At 48.9% G+C, this 14,701-nt stretch overlaps 1 protein-coding gene across 4 annotated transcripts in view; it reads right to left on the bottom strand.

The window, feature by feature from the left end:
- Positions 1–325: 325 nt before the first annotated feature.
- FEZ1 (fasciculation and elongation protein zeta 1) overlaps positions 326–14,701 on the bottom strand; it is a 43,194-nt gene continuing 28,818 nt past the window's right edge. For 3 of the 4 annotated variants that reach the window (XM_073808008.1, XM_033861839.2, XM_073808009.1), the window contains exons 6-12: positions 12,575–12,864; positions 11,475–11,555; positions 9,759–9,834; positions 5,833–5,898; positions 1,550–3,430; positions 1,279–1,398; positions 326–1,120 (exon numbers count right to left, since the gene is read on the bottom strand). In XM_073808008.1, coding sequence (XP_073664109.1) covers positions 3,414–3,430; positions 5,833–5,898; positions 9,759–9,834; positions 11,475–11,555; positions 12,575–12,864 — 530 coding nt within the window. In that variant the 3' untranslated portion in view covers positions 326–1,120; positions 1,279–1,398; positions 1,550–3,413. The remainder of the gene's footprint in view (positions 1,121–1,278; positions 1,399–1,549; positions 3,431–5,832; positions 5,899–9,758; positions 9,835–11,474; positions 11,556–12,574; positions 12,865–14,701) is intronic. The other variant, XM_033861840.2, reaches the window with a different exon arrangement.

Below are 14,701 nucleotides of genomic sequence, written 5' to 3'. Positions count from 1 at the left end.
GTGGGCGCTGGCCCGGGTGTCACCTCTCCTGGCTCCCTCCCGATTCACGCTTCTGCTGAAGGAGGGCTGGGCCCCTGGGGTGCCCCCTGCTCCTGGCCTTTGGCGAGACCGGAAGCGCTCTTTGTGACGGGGCCGCTGGGGGAGTCCCTAGGACACAGTGATGCTCAAAGCCCCTGGAACGGACTCATCACGCCCGTTAGGACTTGGTTCATCATTCATACTAGAACACCCATTGGGTTGCCCCTTATGATTTTCCCCGTCTCTTCCCGGGCCTCTAGCTGAAGATAGTTATACTCCAGATATTATTCCAGTGAGCATGCAAAAGGTTTATTTCATTTTAAAAATCCAACTCATCCCATAAAACTTAGTATCCCAACATCCTTCCCTTTGGGTTTTCTTTTTTTTTAATTTGTTTATTTATTTATTTAGTTTTGTCTGCACTGGGTCTTTGTTGCAGCGCGCGGGCTTTTCTCTAGTTGCGGAGAGCGGGGGCTACACTTTGTTGTGGAGCACGGGCTCTAGGCACACAGGCTTCAGTAGTTGTGGCTCGTGGGCTCTGTAGTTGTGGCACACGGGCTTAGCTGCTCCATGGCATGTGGGATCTTCCTGGACCAGGGCTTGAACCCGTGTCCCTTGCGTTGGCAGGCGGATTCTTAACCACTGTGCCACCAGGGAAGTCCCTTTTTTTTTTAATTAATTAATTTATTTATTTATTTTCCTTTGGGTTTTCTTTCTGAGATACCACATCTGTCTCCCATCTTGAAGCAGAGATGCAAGGAAAGGGAATGTGGGGACATAGGATAGTTTGTTTCAATTCTACACAACCAAAGGCTGGCATCAGGCCCTACGGTGGCATTTCCTCACCAAGGCTGGATCAGATTAAGCTTCGCAAACCCACATGGAGGCCTTTAATTGATGCGGATGCACCTCAGTAAAGGAGCCTGCTGGCCCGACTAAGTCCTACCTGCCCAGGAGGGTGCCCTGCAGGCCCTGGCTCCCCAGTGGCCCTGGCTGAGTGCCTAGCTCAAGTCCCTAGGTCGACTTGAGCTTTGCCGTGGGGATTGACTGAAGTTTGAAGTATCCATCCACCCTGGGACTCTTCCTGGACGTCACAACAGTCCTGAGGGATGAAGACCAGAGTCGGGGGAGAGACAGTGAGGTCACCTGTTAATCACACCATCCTTGCTTTCTGAGGGTTCAGTCTTCGAGAGTCAGGGCTCCAGCTTTTTACTGAAAGCTTAGTAAAGCGTCTCCAAACGTAACACAAACACCAATTACCTGGAAATCTCGTTAAAGTGCAGCTTCCAACGGTGGGGGCGGGGGGTTGCTGGGCGCTGGGCCTGAGTTTTGCGTTTCTAACAAGTTTCTACGCGTTGTCACTGCTGCTGGTCTGGGCCCCTCATGTTGAGTAGCAAGGACAGAGGAAAGGGTGATGCAAAACCTCGAGACATTGATTTACTATCCCCCTCGGCTCCCGATGTGGACAACAGGAGGGAAACGGCAGCCGCTACTCCCACCCCCCACCCCACCCCCGTCCTGCTAGACTCACCTCCTCCGAGGTGGAGCATCTCCTTGGCACCTGAGGCTTATTTTTAACTGCCAGCAGCTTTGATTAGCTTGTCTCTGCTGCTTCAGACACCTGCTGGCAGGATAAATTGGGGGAAAGGAGTGGCTGACCCAGATCTGACAAATCCAAGGCAGGAAGGAAGGCTCTTGGGAATTCATTGCTCCCCCACCCCCCATAGCTGGCAAAGTGTGAATCGTGCTAAGGATCTCACCCTGCCAGTGGCCCTTTGCCCCTTGGCCATGGCACCAAAGAATGCAGAGCTGCAGGTGCCCCTTTTTGTCAAAGCTCTGGTACTTAGGTCCACATGCTGACCCCTGAGGATTTGCATTGGGTACCTTGTGGTGTTTCCACCTTCCTATAGTGGCCGGGGCTCTGTCCACACAGAAGTCCTGCTCTGTGTAGATGCCTGAGTTTGAGCTGCAGGCACTGGGGTAGTTTCCCCCCCTCACCCCCAGGGAAGACTGCTACTGCTCTGCGGCACCGCTCCTAGAAAAGCAGAGGCCCAGGAAGTGAGAGGCAGGGCAACAAGGATGCCTTCTATTGTCACCTGTGTCGATCTGTGGCCTTCTGTGGAGTTGCCAGTGTGGTGAAGCACGGCTTTCCGTGTGGCACACAAACACCAAACTCCTAAGAGGGGGTGCAGATCTAACTGGATAAGAGGACGAGGTGCCAGTCTGACTCCACCACTTTGAGCATCTCTGCTTCTTGGTCTCCGCATCCTTCTATCAGGGCAATGCTACTACCTACGTAGGGCTGCTGAGATGCAAGATGATTTGTAGAGGTGACAAAGCTAGTGGCAGGTGCATAGCAAGTACTTGATAAAAGTTTTGTTTTAAGACAGGACTGTGGGAATCTGCAGAGTTAATATCATTCAAGCCAGAAGATGGAAGCCAAAACAGTTCAGGTCGTGGTGAAATCGAGCCCCCTCCGGATACGAGGACAGCTTTCACCTGCTGGCCCAAAGAGGCTGGCAACTGCCTGCCACCAATGCCGGGGACAGCACATGGGAGTCGAGGGCTGCAGGGAGGGCAAGGAGGGCACGCACGGCCAGAGGGTACCAGGGGTCGGTGGGAGCAGTCAGGAAAGCAGCCGGGACCCCCACGCTGGGAGAACCCAGCGGAGCTGATGCCCTCCAGCACCCGGGCCTCCTGGAGTCAACCCGGCCATCCCAACAGGAGGCACCAGCTGCCCAGCCAATCCCCCCGAGCTTCACTTGCCATGCGCTAACTTCACAATCTCCTCTCTGACCAGTAGCTCCTCCAACTCAGCGTGCGGCTCCCTGTGAAACTGTCAAGCAGCTAGATCTCAGGCGTCTGCAGATGGCCTCGTCCTCCTGTCTGCAGCCCCGCCACAGGGCATGGCATGCACACCCACCCCCGGCCCAGCCCTAAACACCGTGTTGGCTGCCACGGGCCACGAGCATCATGTGGTTGCAGCTACACATCCTTTCTCTGGAGGTTTGTACCAGAGGGCCGAGGGACACCACACGCCAAAGCACATGAGGAATATTAATTAAATGAAGGTTTATTTCAAAATTAGTCTTAGGGTGGAAGCTGTTTTTGAGGGCTGGAGCCAGACTACACCATGAGTGGCGACAGCGTCTACCTCCCTCCGACACAGGCAGAGAGGAGGTGACGTCACCAGCCCTGCCCCTCGGTCATGCATCCAATGGTTACTAGGACTAGAAGCCAACAGCAAAGGACCCCGCGCATTTGCTCATGTTTAATCCAGGTTAAGCTATACACGTTTAAATACACGGCGGAGGCTACGTGGTGTCATGCAGTCCCTGCGGTGGGATGACTCTTGCTCAGTGACCTCCGCAGCAAGGCTGCTCCCAAGGGCAAGGTTAGGTAGGACAGAGCACTGGAAAGAGAAGAGGAGAGAAGGGATGTCAAAGCAAGTGTGTGGCCAGACCTGCCAGCCCGGGGTGTCCGTGGCCGAGAGCAGTCACGCCAGCCTCTCGCCTGCGTCCTGAGCAGAGAACTGCCCCCTTAGAACCAGGGAAGGATGGTGATCACGTGTCTTCCTTCCAGAAGGAGGAAGAGCCAGGGATAGGCGATTGTTCAGTGTAATGATTAACTGCATGGTCTCTGCTGCCCATTTGCTTGGGTTCACATCCTGAGTCTTGCTGTTACTAATTCTATGACCTTCGGGAAATAAGTTCTCCTACCTGTGCTTGTTTCTTCATGTATACAGTAGACTGTGCCTCTGCCTACCCCACAGGGTTGCTCAGAGGCAAATAGAAAGCGCTCAGTAAATGTTAACTAGTTTTATAAATTCACTGACATTTCAGTGGATCGTGAGGGGTAAAGTCTAGCTCTCGGGCTCCCGGACTTATAGAACCCATTTCTACACACCTCCTTTGAGTAATGGGATACTCTTTTAAAACCTTTAAGAGTCACAAGTTCTTCCCAATGTTTAGCCTAAATTCATCCTGCAGAAATTTCATATTAATCTTTCTGAGCCTTATGGAAACAATACAGCTCAGAGGTTCTAAACTGAAGTCCACAAGCCTTTGGAAGCTGCGCCCAAGGTTGTGCCTGTGGAGCAAAACCTAATGAAAAACAGAATCTGGACAATGAATGACCATTGATGGAGAGTGTTACACAGTCAATGTTTGTGTCCCCCCAAGAATTCATGTTGAAGCCCTAACCCCCAGTGCAGCTGTCTTTGGAGATGAATCCTCTAAGGAGGGAGGGTTAAATGAAGTCATATGGGTGGGGCTCTGATCTGCCGGGATTAGTGTCCTTGTAAGAAGAAGCACCAGAGCGCTCTGGCACTCTCCCCACACACACAGAAGAAAGGCCATGTGAGAACATAGCGAGAAGGTAGCTGTTTACAAGCCAAGAAGAGAGCCCTCACTAGAAACCCACTTTACTGGCCCCTTGATCCTGGACTTCTACTCTCCAGAACTGCGAGAAAATAAATTTTTGTTGTTTAAGCCACCTGGTCTTCTGTTTTCGCAGCCTGAGCAGACTAATACAGATATTAATATCCCCCAAAGAAAGACAACCAGGTAATAGGTCTCTCAATGGAAGTTTACAACCACTGATAACCTAAAACTTATAAAAAATTTTGTGGACAATTGTACACTGAGCTCTCTGGCCCTGCCTGGTCTGGTCTGGTGTGGACGATCTGAATGTGATCAGTCCTCTAGCTCTACTGGGCAACAGGAAATACAAAAGGTTGAAGGACGTATTAAATGAAACCATGAGGACACAACTACTGAGGAAAGGCCGGAATGAGGAAATGCTATGGGGCAAATAACCTGGTTTCTCTAAGAAATAAAATACAAAGAATGAGAGAGAGGAGGGAAAGGGGAACCTATATATATTAAAAGAGATTTAAGAGATACATTATGCAATTGTAATATATGGACCTTCTTTGGATCCTGATTCAAACAAATAACCTGAAAAAAATTTATAGGAAAATCAGGGAAACCTGAACACTGGTTGGGTAATCAAAGATACTTTTTTTTTTTTTTTTGGCCATGCCATGAGTCATGTGGGATCTTAGTTCGACCAGGGATCAAACCTGAGCCCCCTGCAGTGGAAGTGTGGAATCTTAACCACTGGCCGGCCAGGGAAGTCCCTCAAAGATACTTTTACATTTTTTATTTTTCTAGTTGTGATCATGATATTGTGGTTATATCTTAGGAATGTACATTGAAATATTCATGGATGAAAAATATATATAGTGGTTGGTATTTGCTTCAAAATAACATGGAAGAGAGAAGTGATATAAATGAAAACTAGATTGGCCAGGAGTTAATAATTGTTAAAGCTGGATGTTAAGTACCTGGCAGTTCATCATACCGTTCACTCTACTTTTATATATATTAAAAATTTTCATAATAAAAGATGAAACAAAAAAGTTATGAAAGGATGTAGCTAATCATGACTCTAGTTTGCTGCCTTTCAAGTAGTTGAAACTGTTAAAGGTATCCTCTGGCTTTGTTTTTGCCAACTAAATAGCCCAAACCGCAGAGAACTTTCACAATAAGTCTTTTGTTGGTTGGGCTGCTTTTTGTGTGGAGTCACTCTGGTGACTCGGGGGTGATGGAATCTCCTCCTCAGGCCTCCTAGCAACATCCAAAGGCGAGGGCCTCCCCACAATTGTCCACTGAGTTCCCTGGCCCTGCCCGATCTGGCCTGGCGTGGATGCCCTGGGAGGGCTGCAGTGCGGGTTCCACGTGTCTAGCAGGAGTCCTGGGGGAGGGGGCCCTAGAGGATGCTTCTGCTCCCAGAGGCCTGGGCCGCTCTCACCTTTTAAAATGTAGTCCGTCAGCAAAGTGGGCACCTTCTCATTATCCTCCTTCATGGCAAAGAGAACTGGAGAAGGAGAGAGAAAGGAGCTAAGATGCATCAGGGCATAGGGCTCACCTCTGGGGCCAGACAACCCACCAACCCAAAGTGAGCGAGACAGAGACAAGGAAACAAGACATTCACTGAGTACTGAGCAAAGTCTAGAAGCCTCTGGCAAGAGTCAGCATTCAGCCTGCTGGGGCGGGGAGGGGGCTGCTGGGAAATCCATCAAAAGAGTCAGGGTCGGGGCTTCCCTGGTGGCGCAGTGGTTGAGAGTCCACCTGCTGATGCAGGGGACACGGGTTCATGCTCCGGTCCGGGAAGATCCCACATGCCGCGGAGTGGCTGGGCCCGTGAGCCATGGCCGCTGAGCCTGCGCGTCCGGAGCCTGTGCTCCGCAACGGGAGAGGCCACAACAGTGAGAGGCCCGCGTACCGCAAAAAAAAAAAAAAAAAAAAGAGTCAGGGTGGCCCTGTGGATGAGGTGACTTCTCTTTTATCCTTTACTTTTGGTGTGTGTGCTCATCTATAATTTCCACATCTCCTCCTAAGTATGTATCTTTAATGATCATAAAAATAAACAAAGCAATTTAAAAAAGGAATCAGCTTTCAGATGCAATCCAAATGTTAAGAATAACAGCTGTCACGTCACCGAACCACCGATAAATCTGTCCTTAAAGACATTCTATTCGTATAAACAGATATTATTAGCAGAGTTCTCACCTCCAGTTTATTAACTGCAAATGAATTTAATTTCACAAATATTTTCTACTCTATGCCCAGTACAGCACTAGAATTTGTGGAAATGCAAGCGTATTAATGACCCTCAAGGAGCTTACAGACTTCTTGTTGAAACAGGATATGACCTACACCTGAAGCAAACAATAGGGAAGTGAATAAAGCCTAAAGGCTTTTTATAAAAGATTTTAAAATAGATTTTTCTGTTATTAAACTAGGAAGCATCTTCTCATATTCACGATTCATGTTGTGGAAGTCAGCTTTGTAGAAAATCCTTCAAGGAAATACCTGGACCTTGCTTATACTATCAAAAAGTGAGGGCAGGGGTGGGCTATCCAACAATAGAGTCATTCATCAGTGGATGCCTTAAGTAAACTATGGTGTATGTAATATATACACGGTCTCATACAGCTTCATGAGAGATGAGAGCGATCTCTGTATACAAGACATACTTAAGAATGAAGAAAGAAGGCTGCAGAACTTTATGTATTAATTTTAAATGAGTAAATAATACATGCTAATATTCATAGAAAAATCTGGAAGAATGTGCATGAAACAGTAAAAAGCAGATACCTTGGAGTGTGAGACCCCGGGCGTTGTTCCCTTCTACGTGATATCTCTACAGTGTCCGTTTTTTTTCCATGAACGTGTATTACTTTTGGCAAGTGGAAAAAACACTAAAGATCAGCTGGCCCTGATAGCTGGGGTCAGGAGGCAACCATTACAATGGAGGGACCCCCCAGTCCATTCCTAGGTCCTGTTTTCCATTGATTACCTTGCCTCGTTGCAAGTCAGGGTCATGGAACTTGACTCCAAAGCTCAGGAGTGGGTGAGGAACAGAGCCTGATGGTGGCATGAGTCTGTGGCCAACTCCAGAAAAAGACTGGACCTCAGGCCATCCAGGCAATGTTTTCTTTTATTTCTTCCGTATTTTTAGACATGGATTCATTTCGATGTAATAGGCTGAAAATACTTTGCAACTGAGCACGAGCAGACTAAATGCTGCCCACCAAGAAGATAGGCGTAAAAATACAATAATTGCACTCAGTCAATATGTGACTAAGGTGATCTCCAAAATCCAAAATTTATATAAATTGCCCAGTCCCCGGAGCCAGTCTTTGGCCTACATTCTTTTTTTTTTTTTTTTTTTTTGTGGTACGCGGGCCTCTCACTGTTGTGGCCTCTCCCGTTGCGGAGCACAGGCTCCAGACGCGCAGGCTCAGCGACCATGGCTCACAGGTCCAGCCGCTCCGCGGCATGTGGGATCTTCCCGGACCGGGGCACGAACCCGCGTCCCCTGCATTGGCAGGCAGACTCTCCACCACTGCGCCACCAGGGAAGCCCTGGCCTACATTTTTGACTCAGGAGTTGGGGAAAGAGGAGTTGTTATTCACGAACGCATACTAGGATGTGCCCAAAAAGAGGGCTTTCATAATCTACAGGAGAATTGGTATTCAGGAAAGTTGGCAGTTTTATTTTTAAAGGGATAAAATATTGGAATGTCGTATGTCCATATGACAGAAGAGAGAGCCATAAAAAGGATGTTAACCAAATGTTAACTGATGTGACTGAGATCATGATATGAAATTTTATAGCCAGTATAATCCCAACCATATGGAAAAGGCATAAAATCCTATGGCTGAAAAACACCATACAGTAACCACAGTGAAGGGGACAAGAAGTTACTTATTTTCTTTTGTTCACATTTCTATGTTTCCAAAGTATTCTAACTGATGGATATACTCTAGCCCTAACTTTTAAAATGAACTTGAAATGTGTAAACAAACCCAGTGTTTCTTAATTAAAATGAAAGGATTTCACACTGAATTCCTGAATAGGTATCTGTAATCAATTTATAGCTCTTCCTTTTTTAAAAAGAGCATGATAGAAAAAAAAAAGAGCACGATAGAGTACTCTACATATATCAATCTTCATAATTTGTCCAAATTATTTTCCAAATGCTTACTCCTTGTGAAAATACAAACACCTATAAATGTCAGCTCGTTTCTATCTGCTTCCGTTAAAAAAAAATCTTTGTGCATACGTATGCAAATAAAGGCGCTCCAAATGAGTTTAGAGGAAGCCGATGCACTTTGAATTTAAAATTCCAGATTCTCAAGGCCGCAGTATCTATTGATGTAGGCAAGATTTCCGTTTACCAGAACCTCCTGCTTTAGTTCTCCAAAACGATAAAAATGAAAACCGTTTGGGCACTTTTAGCGCTGGGCCCAGGAGGTATCTATCTTCCTCAGCCAAACAGCTGAAGCTCCTCTTCCCATTCCCTAGGGTGTCAAATAGCCCTGCAGGGGTCCATTCCCGCTGAGGAAGCAGCACAGCAACGGGCTGTGGGCTGCGCAGCCCGGTTAGTGTGTCACTCAATGCAGTGCACGGTTGCCAGGGAGATGGACGGTCTCGTGATTCACTGAGCCCGTCCCCACATCTCAGCCTAGGATTTTTCTCTTCCTAAAAGAATCAAGCTGACACTGAGGGCTGACACCACGTGCCCCCCGGCCCTTTGCGGGTTGTAGTGTTTGATGTCTATAAAGAGATTTTGCCTCCAAAAGGCTCTTTATCACGGGCTGTTTTCTCCCATAGCTCAGAATGTTTCTTAATATTACTTAACACTAGAGTCAGAGTGGAAGAGAGGAAGCAGTCATTGCCTGGAAGGAAAACCAGACTCTATTCTCTCTAATCAGCCTTACCCCACTCAAGAAACCTTGCTTCTCAGTAAATACAGCCAGTCCCTTAGAAGGAGCTCCCTGCCTTGGGGACGCGAGGCAACCTCAAGCTTCAGAAGAGAGAAACGGCAAGGCAGAGAGTGCACAGCCTTGAGACCTGTGGATGAACCACAGAGAGCCCCTGCACACCACTACCACCCTGCCACCGCCCCAGCCTCTTCCACCAGCTCCTTTTCTCTGGCAAGTCTCTTCCCTTACAGGAACCGGGAAAAGACGAGGCAGCTCTGGGTATCGCTGCAGAACTCTTTAATTGTACCCCGTGGCGGGGACGTGATGCAACGGTGTGGAGCACATTTTGACCCATAGAAACTGCTTTGGGGACACCTCCGGACTGAGATACCACGGGTGCAACTCACAGGGTGGGAGGGAGGGAAATGAGCCCCTGGTCTCACTGCGAATGGGAGGAACTCACTGTTTGTCAGCATCTGGAGATCTTCCACCGACGGGGGCGAGGCCTTCTTCTCGTAAGGGATGACCGTGTTCAGGTACTAGAAGACAAGCAGGGTGTGCAGCATGTGAGACAGAAGTCTGGCCCCCGGGGGCTGAGATACGGTTGACAGCTTGCATGGGGATTGGACTTTTCTCTAAAAAACACACTCCGTCAAATTTGACGTTCTCGACAACACCCATGATGATGTGAAGGACTTTTTCCTCATTTTTGGAAAATGTCTCTTTAAAAGTAAGACTTTACCATATTAGCCAGGCAAAATGTCCTTCCACTCCAACGGATATATTCTGACACTAGAAACTTTTTGATTATTTAGGAATCCTGGTGAGCTTTTTCTCCTCCAGGCTGAAAGCAGACAACATTCTAAGGGGGTGGGGGGTGATATTTTCTTATCTTCTGCAGTGCAACTTGAGAATGAATGGTTTCTCTTCTGTCAAAATGACTGGTGAGAAAACCTCAACCCTGCCCTGGGTCTGGGATGTTGGGTTTGCTCCCTCTGCTGGAGATGAGGTGCTCCTACAACAAAATCATCTTAGGGTCCAGTGGGATATCAAAGAACACCGGCCAGAGAGACCTGGAAGGTTCTGAGGGAGCCTGGGCGTTGTGAGTGAGAAGAGCTCTAGACCAGGAGGCCTGTGTTTCAGTCCTGGCCCTGCCACTAGCAGCGTGGCCTTGGGGAAACGCCTAATCTCTCTGGGCCTTAGTTCTCACTGCTGTGAACTCAGGGGAGTGAGTTAGATGTTCCTAAAATCTCTTCCCAGGCTGTAGTTCCAGAATTCTAACACTTAGGATTCAGCTACAAATATGTCTAAAACATACACAGTTTTTGTGCCCAATCTCAAAGGTGTCTAGTGACAAACTGGCCTTCTCTGTTAGACTATTATGCATTGCATGAGGGCTGGACCAGGGTTTCCTCATCTCTGTACTGCCCTGAGCAACAGAGCCTAGCACATGGCAGGCACCTGAGAGCCAGAAATGCAAGCCAGTTCTCAGGTGAGAAGTGATTGACTAAACGGAGCTCAACGGGAGACCCCCGCAGCGCGGGTTACAGTCAACAGGGCAGCTGAAGTGAAGAGGCAGTCTTGGTGTGATTGGCTCACCTGGTGGCCCAGTGTGGCGGAGGTAAAGAAGCTCTTGGATGGGATCTTTCATGAAGTGGATTCCCCTTTAATGCATTTTGTTCTGAAAACAACTGAACTCATAGGTCTACAAGTAGTGTTGAGGTTTTTTTTTTTTTTTTTTTTTTTTTTTTTGTGGCACGCGGGCCTCTCACTGTTGTGGCCTCTCCCATTGTGGAGCACAGGCTCCGGACGCGCAGGCTCAGCGGCCATGGCTCACGGGCCCAGCCGCTCCACGGCATGTGGGATCCTCCCGGACCGGGGAACGAACCCGCCTCCCCTGCATCGGCAGGCGGACTCTCAGCCACTGCGCCACCAGGGAAGCCCTAGTGTTGAGTTTTAAGTTTTATCCAGGCCCTCTCATATTAAAGCTCAAAAAACTTTGCCTTTAAAAAGACACTTTCTGTTCCTCCTTAGAATGGAAGAAATTGTTAGGACATTTCCCCCTGCAACCTGGCCCCGTGCAGGGATAATTCTAGTGAATCAGCATCCCCTGCTCTGTTGGAGAGACCAAGTTGCAAGAATCTGGGAAGGAAGCTGGGAGCAGGGAGATGGGTTGTACCTGCTTGTCAGTTCCTGAGGGGCCAAAGGTCTGGCGGATGCCGCTCTGCAGGATGTTGGAGATGCCTTCCATGCTGAAGCGCTGGGGAGGGGGGGACAACGAGACTCAGAAGGGCAAGTGCTTCCTGCTCATATTCATTGCCCCAGGGACACCTGTGTCCTCCCTAAGCTACCTGGACCCGTCAGCTTCCACACTGTCCCAGATCCGGACCCCGATTCTGCGACTAGAAAGCAAAGGTAAGACCTGGGCTAAGAGACAGGCCAAAATTTCAGCCTGAGCTTTGCAAGAAGCAATAGCAGAGTCTCAAAGACTCTTATCTGAGTAAGTGCCTCGGGCGATGAGACCCCACCCCCCCCACCCCCCCCACCCCCACCCCCCCCCGCACTCCTGGGTTTCCTCATTTCAGCCTCCATTGTGTGCACAGAAAAATAAAGCAGCAGAGGGAAACTTGGACAGATGAGGATGAAAATGTCTCAGGGAAGAAAAAAAAATGCCCAGCCATTGGGAAGGGCAGGTGTAAAACGACTGTCCTCATCTGGAAAGATTTTTCCAAAATGCATCTGCCCGGGCCCAATTCAGTAGGTCTGAGAGGGAGCCCAGGAAAAGGTATTTTGAAAAAGCTCCTTAGCTGATTCTGCTGAGCTTCCCTGATGGAGAACCACTGGTTAGAAGAATCTGGTCCATATCACTAGGCGTCATAATGTTCCATCCGGAAACACTCTATGGACATCCTAAAGAGATGAGTCAGGACCCTAAGCTGTGCTGGTAGCAGGCTCGTCCCAGGGCACAACTCCTTTCAATCCTAAATGCTTTCACCCCACTTTTTCAGATCTAGCTTAAGAGAGCACACGCCATAGTCACTTATTTTCCAGTGTTACATCCTGTCTCCTCCAGTTAGACCGGGCGTCCTCTAGGGGGGTAGAGGACACGGGTGGGCTCTTCTCCCTCTCGTGGCCCTGCTGTCTGCCAGGGTGTCCTTGCTCATTGTCACGGCTTAGGACAGGTCTGTCTGGGGTCACGGCAGGGCTGGTCCCGGGACCTGCAACGGGGAGCCCGGAGGCGTGGGTGTGCTTTGTCCTCGTGCCGGGCTGTCCTCTTACCTTGAGTGGCATCTGGCTTCCCTTCTCTATCCGGCTGCTCTGCAAGCTCAGCCCTTTCTCTTTCCGCCTCTTCTTCATCAGTTCTCGCTGCTCCTTCTGCTTGTTCTGCACCTCGATGAGCACCGTGATGAAGGAGTTCTTCACTTCCTTCTCGAACTCCAGCTCGTCCCGGCGGGCCAGCTGCTGCACCAGCTCCTCTGAAAAGTCTCGGATGGCGCCCTCCACCTGGTCCAGCAGCTCTGTCAGCTCAGACCCAGACATGTGCCTCAGTCCTGCAGGGGTAGACCATCCTGCAGGGTCACTGCATCAAGCCCAGCCCACTGGAGAGGCTCCCGGGGCCCTGGTCGCCTGACAGGTCTGGAGGAGACCCCCTGGCCCCAGACAGTTCCTCAAAGGGCCATGACAGACCTTCACAATTTAGGGGCGTGCCAGCAGGGAGAGCCAGTTATCGACTGAGGAAGAGAACATCATCTCGGGGAAATGAAGGAGGGAGGAAAAACAGCCCCCAAGGACTGTGGACTCTGTGGACTCTGTCCACAAAAACGTATGTGGGCAGACATGTGGTTTTTGATCCCTTGTTCCATCTCCCTATTTCTCCTCTGTCTCTGTAATATTCCTCATGTGAAATGGGTCAAGAATTGGGGGGAAAAAACATGATGAAGGGGTTTGGCGTCCGTGCTGAGGAACAATAGAGAGGTGGTGTTTATTCCCAAAACCTGATCAAGACACAGCCGACAGCAAAATAAACAGAGCGAACTGAGGCCTTCTTTACACCTACCGTCCTGTGTCGCAGTGCACGTGCCCAAAAATACGTGAAACATGTAAAGATGGGCAACACGTACAGAAAAATGAAGTCTGGCTTGTTGGTACCAAGTCGTCTGCTACTGTCAGAGAAAAGGAAAGGGAACCTGGGAAGACGGGACACCGATCACTTTGTTTTAAACTCTTGTCCCCTAAGACTTCTTCACCTAAAGTAGATTCGGGAGCATATTTTTGAATGTGCCCCTTCCTAGTGGCATCTTTTGTTTCTACATCAGAATCCATTTTCCTTTCCCTTTCCGCTCCTGCTCTGCCGGGGGATTTGCTGACTTAGCTCAACCTTCCCCTTTAATTTCACTCTTTGGAGCTGTCCTCCTCCTTCTGTTTTTGCCATTTCACTCTGCATTTCAGCCGTTTTCCCGAGTCTTTTGCTGAGCAGTTCTATGTGTGGGACCTTTGTGTGCCGGAGAATGGCCTGATTGGAGCTGCTGTGAATGCAGCGCCAGGGCCAAATCCACTCCATCCCTCCCAGCGGATTCCTTCTGCTGCCATTGCCCTGCCTCTGCTCTTCAGAGCCACAGGGTTTTACTTAGAGGGTGCAGTTCTTCAGATCACGCCTCTATTTTCACCACTATTCTAGTTTATGCTTGGACCTTTATACCCTGACCAGCCTGCCTTCCCTCTCCGTCGTTTATAAGTCCCGTCACCCCCATTCGGATCCGCTCCCAGGGAACGTGTCCCCTCCGGCCGCCTAGTTACCACTATCCCCGCAGATGGATGAATTTTATACTCAGTTTTGCCACTGCTGTTACATCTTTTAATTTCACGCTTCATCCACCTCTTTCTTTGCAGGATCATAATTACCACAAACCTGTGTCAGAGAGTTAATACGATACACAGATTAAGAGTGTGGGCTCTGCAGTTAACCTGCCTAGTTTCAAATTTTGACTCCACCCCTTAAGACTTGAATGTGACACGGGGCAAATATGCATTAAAAATAAAAGGCTTAACAAACTCATGAAAGGGTGCTCAACATCACTAATCATTAGAGAAATGCAAATCAAAACTACAATGAGGTATCACCTCACACCAGTCAGAATGGCCATCATCAAAAAATCTACAAACAATAAATGCTGGAGAGGGTGTGGAGAAAAGGGAACCCTCCTACACTGTTGGTGGGTTTGTAAATTAGTACATCCCCTATGGAGAACAGTATGGAGGCTCCTTAAAAAACTAAAAATAGAACTACCATAGGACCCAGCAATCCCACTACTGGGCATATACCCTGGGAAAACCATAATTCAAAAGGAGTCATGGACCACAATGTTCACTGCAGCTCTATTTACAATAGCCAGGACATGGAAGCAG

The sequence above is a fragment of the Tursiops truncatus genome, chromosome 8, assembly GCF_011762595.2.
Source record: "Tursiops truncatus isolate mTurTru1 chromosome 8, mTurTru1.mat.Y, whole genome shotgun sequence".
Taxonomy (NCBI): Eukaryota; Metazoa; Chordata; class Mammalia; order Artiodactyla; family Delphinidae; genus Tursiops; species Tursiops truncatus.
This window is presented reverse-complemented; position numbering and strand designations above follow the sequence as displayed.